This window comes from Lissotriton helveticus, chromosome 2_1 (assembly GCF_964261635.1).
Source record: "Lissotriton helveticus chromosome 2_1, aLisHel1.1, whole genome shotgun sequence".
In the NCBI taxonomy this organism is placed as follows: Eukaryota; Metazoa; Chordata; class Amphibia; order Caudata; family Salamandridae; genus Lissotriton; species Lissotriton helveticus.
In genome coordinates this window covers 572,133,688-572,148,984 of record NC_136059.1, presented here as the reverse complement: position 1 = coordinate 572,148,984, position 15,297 = coordinate 572,133,688, and the positions used below count along the sequence as shown (strand labels likewise).

The 15,297-nt window shown below is 40.6% G+C and overlaps 1 protein-coding gene across 4 annotated transcripts in view; it reads right to left on the bottom strand.

Annotated features, from left to right (window-relative positions):
* The window catches only part of FAM169A (family with sequence similarity 169 member A), a 502,597-nt gene that overhangs the window by 328,611 nt on the left and 158,689 nt on the right, over nt 1-15,297 (bottom strand). For all 4 annotated transcript variants that reach the window (XM_078675250.1, XM_078675251.1, XM_078675252.1 and 1 more), the window contains exon 5: nt 10,557-10,728. In XM_078675250.1, coding sequence (XP_078531376.1) covers nt 10,557-10,728 — 172 coding nt within the window. The remainder of the gene's footprint in view (nt 1-10,556; nt 10,729-15,297) is intronic.

Here is a 15,297-nt window from a genome sequence, read left to right as displayed (position 1 = left end):
AGAGCACCACCATCTCGTAGCTCCGTCGTAGTCATTCCGCGAGCAATCATGGCAGCCGCTCCCCACCAGAAGCCTGCAGGAGTCGGGGCCCCCAAAACTTTTGATGAATTCTCAAGGCGGAGGGGACGCTTTCGAGAATGGGGTCCAAGACCTAGCAGACAAGCGTCCGATTTCCAAGGTGTCCCAGGGCCATTTCAGTGGACCAGGCCCAAAAAGGAAAGAGCCTGCCGCCATTTTGAGAGTCCTGTGACAGCCGCCTATCGCTGCACCGCAAGAGTGGGCGCAACTCAGCTGAATTGCGGCTTTTGACTCAGTGGACCAAAAACGGACGGAATGGCAACTGAAACGGTAAAGGGGCGCCCCACTACAACAGATGACACTCCACCTGGAGAGGCCCGTTCACGCCGCCTCCCCCGGGGCGCCCCACGCCGTTATTCGGAGCAGCATTGTAGGATACCAAAACCAGTGCGGCAACTTACTGGACATCACCTTGGTGCCATCGTTCTGCTGCCTTGGAACTATTCGCACAACAGTTTGCTACTGAAGACCCACCCCCCGCGACGCCCCACGCCGTTATTTGCTGGGTGGCAACTTACTAGACATCACTTTCGTGTCATCTAGATTTCATCGCGTTCTGCTGCCTTGGAACTATTCGCACAACAGTTTGCTACTGATGACCCGCCCCACGCCGGAAATCTGGACGTTGTGCTGCGTTGGGACTATTCGCACAGCCGACCGCTACTTCGTTGTTTTTCCCTAAAAATGTTTATATGTTATTACTATTTTTGTTTTCTTGTATATATTTATAAATTATTAAAGTTTTATAATCTTACTACTTTGTCGGAGTGCTATATATTTTTAATGTGACACATAATTGTAAAAACTTTGATGTACAAAGAGTCATCCCTGGAATCTTCCGCTTCACGCTCGGTCCCCTCCCCAATCACAATACAGGATGGTTTTCAGATAATAGCAACGCTTCTGCTGTGACGGATCTCATCGAGTGTGGGCCTTGATCTACTATAACTCCTTTGAAGAGGGGTGAATCTTTACAGCTGTGGCCATAAACTACATCTGCAGGGCTAGCTGATACCCTAGGACCAGCCTGGACAATCGGACACAGAGGAAAAGGAGTGTCAGAGGGTGCAGTAGTGAATAGGGCGAAAGGGAGGTGTCGGGCGGGCACAGGGTGTGATTCTCAGGAAAGAGCAGCGCAGATGGGGGGAGGTTTATTACCCATGCATAAGACAGAGAGCGGGGGTGACCACTGCCTGGGGGAGATGCTTGCGAGGGTGGGGAGCCATGCTAAGGATCGACAGCGTGCACAGAGTGGGTCTGGTCAAGGCATCTAAAATGGCTGCCGTGCACGACAAAAGTGTGGCATTTGAAAAAAGACAAGATGGCGCAGACAATGTTTTTCAACACTTCCTGATTTCCTTCGAATCGAACGTTAACAGACGTTGGGGCATATTACCAAAGTTAAGCGATATTTATCCCTAACGATGCATTGCAAAGATTTTTTTACCGTCAGAAATTATCGCAGATAAACCTTGCTATTATCAAAGTTTATCGCAAATACGATAAAAACCGACCGCAATGCATTAATATCGCTGAAAACTCAGCGATATTCATGCATTACCGAGCTAATCCTCTTAGCCATGTTATCCACCTCCCATAGGATAACATGGCTAAGAACTGCTCAGGGCAGCTGTTACTTTTTGGAGATATTCGCGCTTATCTCGAATATTTCCAAAAGTTGATAATAGGAGATAGCGATGTTAGCGACTGTTTCCAGTCGCTAACATCTTGGCATGCCCACTTTGCATGTCATTAGTGATAAATATCACTCACATGCAAAGTGGGGCCCAAGATGGTCGCTATCTCCTACTAGCCGTCGCTAACTGGTGTTAGCAACAGCTAGGTAATACAGATATAATTTTATCTCCGCGAAGCGGAGCGCTGTTACAGATATATATCTTGTTTTTGAACGTTAATTTCTCAAAATGCACTGAAGCACATATATTGAGACCTAGCAAAGGCACATCGGGCTACCAGTCCCTAATATTTTACCAAGTTTCGTGCAAATCCATTCAGCCGTTCGATTATTATTATTATTTATTTTTTTTGCCCCGCGGGGCCCTTTTAAAACCTCCACATCAAACCTAGGGGATCAGCGAGGATCTACTATGCCCCCTTATGGTCATTTGCCCCTTCGCTTTGGCCTCCTCTTGTCTCTCGATCCTACCGAGAGACAAGATGGCGGCCGCTACGGACTGTTTGGAATGTTTACAGACACCGGAGAGCCAATCAGCTTCGCTTCGCAAAGCTCCGTAACGCGAAAAGTACGCGAAGCGGTGCGCTGTTACAGATATATATCTTTTTTTGAACGTTAATTTCTCAAAATCCACTGAAGCACATATATTGAGACCTAGCAAAGGCACATCGGGCTACCAGTCCCTACAATTTTGCCAAGTTTCGTGCAAATCCATTCAGCCGTAAGATTATTATTATAATTTTTTTTTTTTGCCCCGCGGGGCCCTTTTAAAACCTCCACATCAAACCTAGGGGGTCAGCGAGGATCTACTATTCCCCCTTATGGTCATTTACCCCTTCGCTTTGGCCTCCTCTTGTCTCTCGATCCTACCGAGAGACAAGATGGCGGCCACTACGGACTGTTTGCGGCCACTACGGACTGTTTGGAATGTTGACAGACGCCGGAGAACCAATCAGCTTCGCTTCACAAAGCTCCGTTGCGCGAAAAGTACGCGTCCTAGGCCGCTGCCCGGTCCGCGCTTACAGATATATATCTTTTTTTAAACGTTAATTTCTCAAAATCCACTGGAGCACATATATTGAGACCTACAAAAGGCACATCGGGCTACCAGTCCCTACAATTTTGCCAAGTTTCGTGCAAATCCATTCAGCCGTTCGGGCTAAAAGTGAGGCCAACCGCCCTATGGAAATTAACATGGGAAAAACGCGTTTTGGGACCCCCCTTTTTTCTCGGCCCCCCCTTGACGAACCCCCCCCAAATTTTCAAAGGCTGCTCAGAAACAAAATGTGCCATTTTCCTGAAAATTTCAGCCAATTCCGTCCACAAACGGCAAAGTTATTAGACATAGAATTTTCAAAAATCCCATAGAGAAAAAATCCTAACTATATATACCTACTGGCGACCGCCAGTAGGTAATATATATATATATATAAAATGTTTCTTTCTCTCTGTTTTAAAGAAAACACTGTGAATACAAGTTGTCGCTATTGAAATGCATTGAAGTTAGGATTTTTTTTAAATACAATGAGCTTATATATAATTAATGTGAAAGGATCATTTCTAACATGTTGTTTTATTTTCATTTATATTCTTGTGTCTATAGGATTTTATGGGTCTTTTTACAAGAGAGACTGTTATATAGTTTGAGTCTTGAAGAAGGGGTTTACATCATAATAATAGCTCCGAAACGTGTCGACGCCTGTGGTTTTGCAATTGGTTGTATCCAAGAAACTTGTTAATGTCCAATAGAATATAAGGTGCTGTGGACATCTTAACAAATATTAGAACGAATTCCATAGGAAACAACCGACAATAGATGCGATTAATTGTTTGCACTGAGTTTTTTGTCTCTCATTGCCATATGAATACAGCATTGTGTTTTTAATGTATTTTTTAGGTGTATTGTAACTTTTTTTTAAAGAAAATCTCGAAAATCTGGTATAGATACCTTCGGAATAAATAAAAAATCTTTTTAATGCATTTCTTTGTTATATTACATGTATTATAATTAACCTGTAGGGTCTGGGGTCTTCTGAGTGAGTGTGCATGATTGTGGCATTGTACAATATAGGAATAGATAGTAGTGTGACATTTAATTTTTCCAAGAGAGCTTTGTATTTGATTTACCTGTGGTACCCCCTCTCTTGGTCAGTGGGGTCGCTCCCTTCTTTTCTAAGTCATGCAACTAGCAATACAGAAGGCGGTGCAGTCCCCTGTACCACTCTATCGCGGCTGCCTTTCTCAGACCGCGAACCCGGCGGTCTGCGGGTGGTCTTGGCAGTCCAGAAGAGGTCTTCACAAAGTCGCTCCACCTGACTTGTAATACTGCGGTCGGACTGCCGAGCTCACCTCGCTCGGACCGCCACCACAGATACGGAGGCCCACGAGACCGCCAAACTCATAACAAGACCCTAAGTAAAATCTTGTTGCCAAATTCTGAATGATTAAGGTGATACAAGGAGCCTTGGGATAGCACTAGATAGAAGGTGTTGCAATAGTCAATATGTGACATAACGACTGCCTGAACCACTAAACAACAGAGGACTGAGGGGAGCAGAAGAAGAACTCTCCGAAGTATCTGCACATTCAAGTAACTGTACTGATTTGTTTTTGTGAAACAAACAAGCATCCAAGTATACTACCCAGTTATTTAGGAGTTGTAGCATCATCCAGCACCAGGTGATAAAAGATCTGCCATTGAACTGCAACTCTGTCTTATTGCCATTCAGCTTTAGAATGGCCAATAGTAAAGAATGTATGTTCATCCAGCTGGCAACAGCAGTCAAACAAACATGGAAATTGGCAGAGCTGGCCAATAGAGTAGCTACAAAAGAAACCACGCCTTGGATACTGTCGGCATAACCCATCAGGGAGAAACCAAAACCCTTCGTAAGTTCATTCACAGGGATACTTATTTTTTAAAGACGGAAAACTTTGAAGACAGAAATGTTTCTGTGCGGCTTCTTTCTCATCAGTCTCTTTGGAGGCCCAAGTTTTTTTAGGTATTTTTTCCCTCAAATTTGCTGATATAGTAGAAACATTTACAGGAACGCTTTTCTTCATAGTGTGTGACCTGTTATTTTCTATTTTTCACAGGTGAATTAAAAATGAAATTCTGAAAACAAGGACTAATGTTTATAGCACAAGGATAATAACTCCAGTTAATCCTACCCAATACTTAACATACCTCGTTACTACTACTTGGGCTATTCACGCCGCCCCCAATAATCGTCTCCTAATTTGCCCTTAGCTCCCAAAGGCTACCCAATCCACTCCCCTTTGAATCCTCTGCTAACTTCTGTACTTGCCCACATTGCTCACTGCTCCTTTGCGGGGAGGCTAGGTTCACACTTTATAATTCCTCATTCATACTTTCTCAAATATTGATCTCTAAGGGATCATTACTATAAATTACTGTGGAGAATTAACAGATCACTCAGATGAAGTTAAGTTGGATGGTTCCACTGTAAAATGTATGTTTATGAAAATGAGTAAGCTCTATGAAATGGATAACTACGTGCCTCAGTGTCTGTTGTCCTTCTTTGCTGAGAATGCATTTGGCATTATTGTACTTGATCCCGCTTGTTGCATAAATGTTTTCTTTCAAATATATGGTTCTCTGCCCACAGAAACACCCAAAAATGTGGAAACGATGGGCAGACTATAGAGGCCTAAAATTGGAACCCCCAGCCACTAACTACAGATGCAGAAACACTGTTATAATGAGGGTTATATAATGAGGATTTTAATGTGGACTAAAACATGTGTAAGTAGACTCGATGAAAGTGATGGCTGCATCATTAGTATGTTCGTGGCGCTGACTCTTATATAGTTTCAAGCTGTTGTTATTAGGCTTGCGATGTTTTTGTTATGTCGTTGTAAATGTTGCTATATTGCAAGGAAGTCATCAGACATGCTTCTACACACCTGACTGTTTTAAACTGTAACTATTTTGCAAGAAATAAAGTGACTCTGAATCCTGACCTAATAAAAATGTGTTTTTTAAAAAAAATATATGGGTCTCTCTCAGTTTCTATATATTCTAACTGCTCACCACAATAATTAGTACTCATTTGAATGGCAAGTTCCTTTTAGTTCAGTTGGTTCCACCACCCCAAACATACAAAGGCTCAATATATAATGAGGCTTGCACCTCCTACACTTGCATCAATAAAGACCCACTTTTTTGGGTTGGAATTTCATATGTCCTTATATTTATAGGGATTTTTTACTAAATATATCTGTCTTCAAAATGATTGCAACTGTCAGGCAGCCTGTCAATCATAGGTTTTAGATTTTGATTTTGCTTACGTATTGTACTGCTCAAGTAGCACTCCATAAAGAAGTCAGTTAAGTGAAATTCTGCTAGGCATTTTTTCATAATCTCAACATAACATAACACAAATTGAGTGTTGATGGAAAATAGCAGATGTCAGAAAAAAATCAGAATAATGAGCGTCATAAAACCTCTAGGATGAGTAAACAAATCATGGCTCTTCAAACCACTGTACTATGCACTGTGTTCTGACAAAAGATTTCATTTGCAATGTCATAAGTGGTATAAGTGAGATAATATAAAACAGTATAAGCAGTGCATGGAGAAGGCATGAGATGTAGTTATTGTAGTGTGGCTACCGAGTTAAATACACTGTGTATAGAGGTGAGTGAGTTATAATAATTTGAAGGTGTTGTGTAAATGATAAATTAATTGTATAGTTATAAGTTTAAGTTTTTGTGTGGAGTGGAATAGCGTAGAGTGGTGTACAGTAGAATAGTGAACAGTAGAGTTGATTGGTAGAACGTACTAGCATGCAGTGGAGTAACATGCAGCGGAGTGTTCTAGAGTTGACTGGCATACACTGTGTAGTACAGATATGGCGTATAGTGAAGTGGAGTAAAGTGTAGTGGCGTACTGGCAGAAAGGGCTGTGATGTAGAGTGTAGTGGCATATAGTGAAATAGCTTAGAGTTGAGTGTCGTACAGTGGAATAGTTTTGAGTGTGGTACGGCAGAGTGGACTGGCGTAGAGTAGAGTATAGAGCTATAGAATGGAGTGATGTACAGTGTAATAGCATAGAGTGGATTGGCATGGAGTGGTGTACAGCGGAGCAGCGTAAAGTACAGTGGCATACAAAGGAGTAGTATACAGTGCAGTGATATACACTGACGTAGAGTACAACGGAGTGGCATTGAGTGGAATAGTGTAGTGTCGTAGAGTGGAGCACCGTACAGTGCGGCAGCGTGCACCGAAAAGGGCGTACACCGGAGTTTCATAAAAGTAAGTGTCGTAGATTATAATTGCATACTGTGTAGTGATGCAAAATGGAGAGGTGTAGAGTGGAGTGAGGTTGAGTGGATTAGCGTAGAGTGGATTTGCCTATAGTAGAACGGAGTGCCAAAGAGTGTAGTTGTGTACAGTACAGTGTGGTAATAGACAGACATAGTTGAAAGTGTGTTTACAGATGTAGATGTAATGTTTCAGGAAAATAGATTATTTGGTGTAAAGGGTAATTTTTGTTAGTATGTGTGAATAGTGTAAGTAGTGTTAAAGTTATAACTTAGAAAATAATTAGCTTTATATTGTGCAGTGCTATACCTCTGTAAGTTCAGGGCATATCACAGTACCTGTGTATAATAAGGTAGTATGTGATAGGCTAATGGCTGTGATTACCAAAGGTTAAAAGGCAGCCATGCCGTTTTCAGTACATTTTGTCTGCATTCTAGGTTAGGGTCTTAGATCTAGGTAAGTAGTAGTTGTTCCCCACCTATTACCACTTTCTTAATATCTTAAGAAAAGTATATATAATGTTCAATATATTTTTACAGCAGTTTGAGGAGAACTGCAAATTTAAAAAAATGTAAGTAGTGTGGTAATTTTGAGGTGTTACTTTGGTACTACGTAGACTTTTTTACTGAAGATTTGAATTAGTTGAAAATAGAAAATAAACCGTAGCACATTATAATTGTAAAATATAATGTCCTACAGTGTATTTTAATTTTTTTCAACATTTTGTTTTTTTATTTCTTTTTGGTACTGCAGCACTCCACAGGTAGTGCAGCGGTACTCTGAAAATTGTATAAAAATAGAAACTTATCAATATTTTTCTCTACCTATTACCACTATAATAAAGTGGTAATAGGTAGAGTAATAATATCAAACCAAATACTTACCTACATCTTAGGGCGAAATGCTGAACAAAGGCAAAATGTACCTAAAAACAACAAGGAAGCATTTAACTTTTGTAAAAGTAGTCATTAGTTAATCAGGACTTATCATTGCTATGTGCCACGGTATTGCAGTGAAATTTCACACAAAAAATACAGTGACAACAGATATCACAATATTAAAATACCTTGCAACTTAACAAATACTTACCCTACTTACCTGTTGTGCTCAAAAGGATCATCTATGCACCATAATGTCTAATCTTGCCAAATTTCATGTAAATCTGTTCAGCCGTTTTTACGGAAAGCAAGATACAAATGTCAATGGAAAATGCACGGGTGGAAAAAACCGTTTTGGGACCCCTTTTTACTTTTGCACACCCTTGGCCAATCTCCGTGAAAGTTGTCATCCTACGTCATTGTAGAAAGAGCAATGTCAAGACACTAATGACACACCAGGATGCAATGTACTTCAAATTCTTTATTGTAGAGGAGCCACATAAATGCGGCTAGTACAAATGGCCCAGAGAATAAGATAACGGGCACACAGTTTAAACCATGACAACGATATTACCACAATGGAATACCTAGTGAACCAATTGCCTTACTGTACATACTTACTTCACATAAATCATAACAAGGAAGAAATCCTATCAAAACATGACACACATCTTTTCCCTTTATTTACTTTTTTAAACACTAAAATGTAAAGATGTGTGTAATCTAAACATAACAATAAACATTATTTAACAGAATTACATGATCACTAAAATTATGTAATGAAAATAATAGCAATGCATTATTGCAATAAATTAACCTGCATATCTTTTAGGTACGCTAATAATCCTACCACTCTATCTTAACAAAGGACTTCCCGGGATCCTCACAGTAAACCCAAGCTTGCTTTCTGTGGTGGACCTGGTCCCCTCTCTAACATTTTCCATGTCATATCTTCCCACTTTGGCAACTCTGGACACATTCCACCGTTTCCCATTCAACACCCACACTGCACTGCCTCACATCCATTACCCTAACAGGATCTCGAAACTTGGAAGATCCTTTCCTTTGCAGAACTGGATCTTCGATATGTACCATATGCCCTACTTCAACTCTAGTTTTTCTGATCACTTTGTCTTTGGCTTTACCATTCTCTGTCAACACATAACACTGTGTTTATCATTCAAATGTTTTGCACTCTCACATGCCCCAGAGATATCGTAACCTTGATCAATCATTGCCACTTTCCAAAATGGACACAAACACACCAGTTGTTTTCCCTCTCTTAGATTCAAAAGGTATCTCCTCAGTGATCGAATGGGGTAGGCCCAGATCACCAGTGACACACCAGGATGCAATGTACTTCAAATTCTTTATTGTGGAGGATCTCTATAAATGCGGCTAGTACAAAGGGCCCAGAGATGAAGATAAGGGGCACACATTTTAAACCAAGACAATCATAATAACTGGGGAAGAAGAGCACACTCTTCCCTTACGTGTCATGTGAGCAGAGTGGGATCTTGGGCGGACATGAGCAACATATTGTGACAGCCATTACAGGACTCTGGGGCATGGTCCCTATTGAAACGCATTGTTGAGAATGCTTTTTTGAGGGTCACAAAAAAGGAGCACACAGAAAGGGTGATAACAGATTTTAGTCACAATGTAAATCATTTGGTGGTGTTACCATAATAATTTTAGGAATTGTGGTGTGTTCTAAGGTGATCCTATCCTGTGAAAATGCTGACCCTCTGCTGGGATTTGATGAACCGTGCTTGAGAGAAAACTGTTTTCTAAATGAGTACACATTTTTTGTAAATTCACACTATCTTCCTCAGTAATGTGAGAATAAAATCTGATATTCTGAGTAAAACATGTATTTCCAAAAGCAGCAGCTGCCTGTCAGTTGATTATGATTCCCGGCAGCAGCCTTCTATAATGTTTTATTGAACAACTAGAGCGCTAAAATTCTGTATTTATGACAACAGTGTGCCATGCATGAAGCTACTTTAGATTTTTAGTGTGGTCCGCGAGCGCCCTTCCGGTAGATGAGCCCTACAAATAGAGGGGACCTTCAGTGGACAGAAGAAAAATAGTGGGATGGAAGGGCTAGGAAACACTGTGTACTTCATCACTAAAATGGTAAGGAAATGTTTATCTCAAGTGTAAAATAGATGGGATCCTAAGAAAAGAGTTACAGCTATTTAAATTGGTCATTTTCACATTACAATTGTATAAGCTTGACAAGCATGAAATTGTTTGTCATTTGTTTTTAACAGGCTAAAAATGGTTGAGTTTATGACAATGTTTTTTAGACCTAACCTTCTGGAAAGAATGGCATTTTTATTCAAGTGTGTGGACTGTAATGCAGCTGCACTTTTTTGTACCAGGGTTGGAATACAAGCCTGCTGATTAGAAGTGTGGGTGACTCTTCTCAAACTGATAAATACAAATTATTTTATATAAGTCACTGGTGAATTATAATCATATGTTTTTATAGAGCTACTTATATAAAAAAAATGGGGGAAGCCTAACAAAGCAAGATTATATTATTGCTAAATAACAGCCCAAACCTCTTTAGTAATGTCTTTAAAAAATATTTATTACGACGATAGCATTACCTGATGGTTTTACAGAGTAAAACCCAATTGCTTCTCCATTCTTCCACATAATCTTGGCATAATCGGTGCTGCCATGACAGAGAAACGGCACTTCGTTTTTTGTCATTTCTAATTTTCGATAAATAATTCGATTTAGAACATAAAGGACCACTCTCTCGCCAAGTGACTGGACCTGTGGACACATAAATAAAATTTAAATTTAAGTCTGTAACAATATTCCATTTAACTCTCATAGCGCACCATTTTCATCACGGATCAACAACCAGTGAATGTTGTCATTCTCATACCCTCACGGATACATATTGTTGTATTATTGAATTCTGCTTGCAATAAATGCACAATTACAAAAAATACGAATTGCTTAAAGCAAAAACTTAGATGCTTACCTATCTCTATTTGTTGATGACATTTGGGATAATCAGAGAATTATTCAGGGTTACAGGGACTATGATTCCAAATCTTGGCCTATTCAATGGAATATCATGGGATTCCTGGGATATGACCCTGTGCCTAACAAACATTAAATATATGAAATGCCCATCCTTACTTACCTAGATAGAAGAGCAGGCGGGGCAGATTCTAGGACCCTTCCGGTGATATGATTGCGTGGCTCTGGTGGTTTGTGCGGCGTGGGGGGGAGGGGCACCTACGCCGGAGAGGCCCACACAACAGGAAGTGCTGCAATACACAATGCTGCGGCCCTGATGCAAAGAGGTAGCAGGCAGGAAAAGCTACGGGACGGACAAGGAAGGCATGGTGGCTTGGCCAATGACAATGCAACAATCAGTTTTTCCCTGTTAACAGCGCAGCTTTACTGAGGTTAAAAAGGCGCTTAAGGCCTAGAACCTCCAATATATGATTTTATACCCTGCCAAACTTAGACTGATGGCAGATGGTAAGTTATGGCATTTCACGGTACCGGAGGAGGCGTGGGACTGGCTTGAGAGAGGGCAGGCTTCCAGGAGACGATCACCAAGGGACAGAGTGAAGAGGCATCACAGCGACCACATAAATGAAGACCAGTCGGCGGCCGGAGATGATAATCCAGGACACAGGGCCTCCCCTGACCACTATACGGCAGGTCATCCCAAATGACTGCAGCATGCTATAGACTCTTTGGCTGCAGACAGAGGAAAAGATTTCTTACTTTTGCATCATAAAAGTCTTCACTGAAGTCATGATCACTCAAATAATTCCCCACAGTGTGCTAGGTTCCCACAACACTTCATATCAGTATGTAGAGAGGTTGAAAGTTCCATCATTTCCATAATGTTTCAGAGCACTCTTTGCAAGCCAATACACACATACAAGATTTTCCAGATTTTAGACTGTATTTATTACTAAAACCCATTTTATATTTGAGCATCTACAATATAAATGAATTCCTACATGTTTAGGCGACCAAAAAAGGTACAGCCCGACAGGTTTACAAAAGCCTCCAGGAGCTTCTACTAGACCTGATGCCTCATAATGGCATTTGGCTCACAAGTCAGTTATTTTTTGTAGGAGAATAGAGGATATTAGGATTACAATTAAGACATTTGAAATCTGGATGCCCAAGAAAAGAAGCCGGGGAGGAGTGAGGATCATTAATGACTTCAATGAAGATTACTATAACGCAAAGCCATGACTACAAATAAGTAAGCATTTCTTTTGCATTGTATGATCTTCACTGCTAATAGAGTGGCAAGCTAAAAAGTACCATAGCCCTTGAGGCTTTTGGACATAGGCAATAAAACGGTATGTAATAAGGAAAACTGAGGTAAACCTTGAAAAAACATGCTAACTAAAATGTTTCTTCAGAGCAGCTTGCATAACACTAGAGCCAGCTTGTGTATCAGAATCAATACAATACTTTGTGACTGCCTTGTGAAAGTTTTATTTCCTATATTACAATAATCCTAAAAAGGAGGTCTCTTCCTCCATGCTGTTATAGCTTCAAGGCTTCAATGGAAGAAAACTGTATTTTTGCCTCAGCCAAATGCAGAAAATGTGCTAAAGTCACCTCCTTTTAACAGGTGGTAGGGTGATATTCTTTTTTAGTGGCACAATAAACAAAACCTACTCTATATAAAGAAATGGAAAGCAGGATCTGAAAGGTATTTAGCCTCCTGATGAATATTCATGCATGAAAGAAGTCCATATTGCCTGATGTTAGAGTAGTGCTGCCGAATTCAAGGTTCTAGTGGAAAAGCTGAACCTGATATCTGTCTAGGAGGTCTGGTTTAAATGGCAACCTCTCGTGTAACTTAAATATCGTTTTACCATGTCTGGAAACCACTGTCTTGGCCAAGCTGAAGCAATGAGGATCACTGTAGCTTGCCAGTTCTGGACCTTCAGGATAACTGCTGGTATTAACCCCTTGGATGCGTCGCCGTCCGACGTTACGGTGGGCGTGTGCGGAGGACTGCCGGGGGCCGTCCGAACCACGCCTACCTTTTATTTCGCCCGCACCGCGGCGGAAATAAGCGAATAGGCAAAGAGTAATGTTTTTGACCAATTCATCAAAAGGCATTGCCTAGTGAACTGGTTTCCAGTAGCCTTGAGAAACTGTTGAGTGATCTAATATTGAATAACCCTACTCTGCAAAACCTTTATGAAGAATGTCATCATCCACAGAAAAATCTACTAATTAAATCTGCCTGTTGATTTTGGATTCCTGGCAAGGGAACACCTGGCCAAGAACTACAATCAGATATTCTGATTCCAGTGATAATGTTCTTGATGTTCACTTGTTTGCTCAGGCAGTACAGCATCGTTGTGCTGTCTTTTTGAATAAGTACTTTGCTCATTGTCATAGGCAGTAGGAGGTTTTTGGGATCCAGGTGGACTGCCCTGAGTTCCAGAAATCTGTGGTTAGAAGTATCCATCAAGATTATAAAATGTGCTCATTTTGGCTGGTTATAATCAAGATCTCAAATAGGTGTTGATAATCTTTCTAATTATAAACATCAATTGATTTGTCAATATGAATAGTTATCACCCAACATTTAATCTAATATTCCTCTACTGCTAAAAAATACTAAAGGATAGTGCTAGAATGTAATTGCAGAATGGTTTGAATGTGTGCAGTTTATTAGGTGATGTTTAATCTAGTTTAAAGCCTCTCAAGGGCTCTGACAGAGCTCTGATCCATATGCAGTCCTGTATTCTAGAAGTTTTAGAGGATAGAAATGCAACCAAGTTCATGTTATGGGGTTTTTAAAAACCTTAATTCAAGAAGGGCGGAGGATGATTCAGAGCAATATGTCAAATTGTTTGATTAATTTTTGAATCACCCGCAGACTAACATTTGTTTGGGAAATGTCACCTTGTATCAATCAACAGCTAAATACAGCTTTGTTCCAGTCTGTAAAAGTAATTGCTTTTGTGTAGCCTCTTGACTATATCTTGCAGATCAAACAGGTACAGTTTTCACAGTAATGCTTATGACATAGTAGTGTTTTGTAAGTGGCCTGGGCTATCTGAAGAAGAAAGGCAGTTTAAAAAAACTGATGCTTATAAATACTATCCTATTCTTTAGCTATACAATGGTGGATGACCCAAACATTGCTATGCATAAAACCTCCTAAAACATCACTCCTAATGGTATATCTTCCAAGCTGCAATAAATCTGACACTTGAATAGGAATATTATCACTGCAAATTATTTAGACTTAGACAGACAGAGTGTAGTCCTTCAGGGTGGCAGAAGACATGACGTGTGCCACCCTGACGGATTTATGTGCACCAAATTTAGACATGACGGCCAGCCCAGAGGTCATCATCTCTGTATATTGAAAGGAACAGTCATCACCCTAAATATGGAGCTTTTTCGACTGAAAGCTGACAGTCCTTCCAGACCCAAATAGGGAAGGCAGACCATTAGTTTGACTGGCAGGGTCAAAAAAGTCATCAATACAGTAGAAAAGGTGAAATCATCTGAGTAGTTTTTGGTTCTGTACCATATCTCACAACTACAGCAAGGTCTATTGTTTTTTAAAGCATGAAGTACTGTAAATGCAAAGTGGACAAAAAAGATGAGTTGAAATGCTACCCAGAGCAACAACCAGTGGTTTAGACTTTTTATAATCATTCCTCCCATCACTTTTTTTTTGCGTTTGATGTAATGCCATAAGCGGCCAAGGGTATACCCATATGTGTGGGTTCATTGTGCTTCAGGATTCAAGATAGACCTCACTGATGAGGCCAAATAATGCCAAAACCAGTCTGTGGTTGCTTGTGTTTCCTTATCAAGTGAATGAAAAACAATAAGTTGGAATGCTACCCAGAGTGATTACCATTAGTTTACTTTAGACTATCTCCAGGCATTCCTCACGTCACCTTTTGTGAGTTTGATATAACGCCCAAAGTGCCCAAGGTTCTGCCCGTAAATGCATCCCTTGCTCACTGTGTCACAATCCAAGCTATCTTCACTGACAATCCAAATAAGGCAGAAATTGGTTTGCGTTTACTTGTGTTCGTGTTCAGGATGAACTGTTCACAGGAAATACATGATCTTGACATCGGATATGGGCTTCTCTGTCTAGAGTGGCTTAGCAAGTGAAAAACAATAGTTTGCAATGCTACCCAGAATGAATGCCAGAATATTTACAAGTACTCCTCTCATCACCTTGTGTGTGTTTGATTTAATACACTAACTGGCCAAGCATATCACGGCATGTGGGTCCTTTGCCAGCTGTACCACGCAACCTAATCTATTCTTCACAAATAAGGCCAAACAGGTCTGGGATAACTTGTG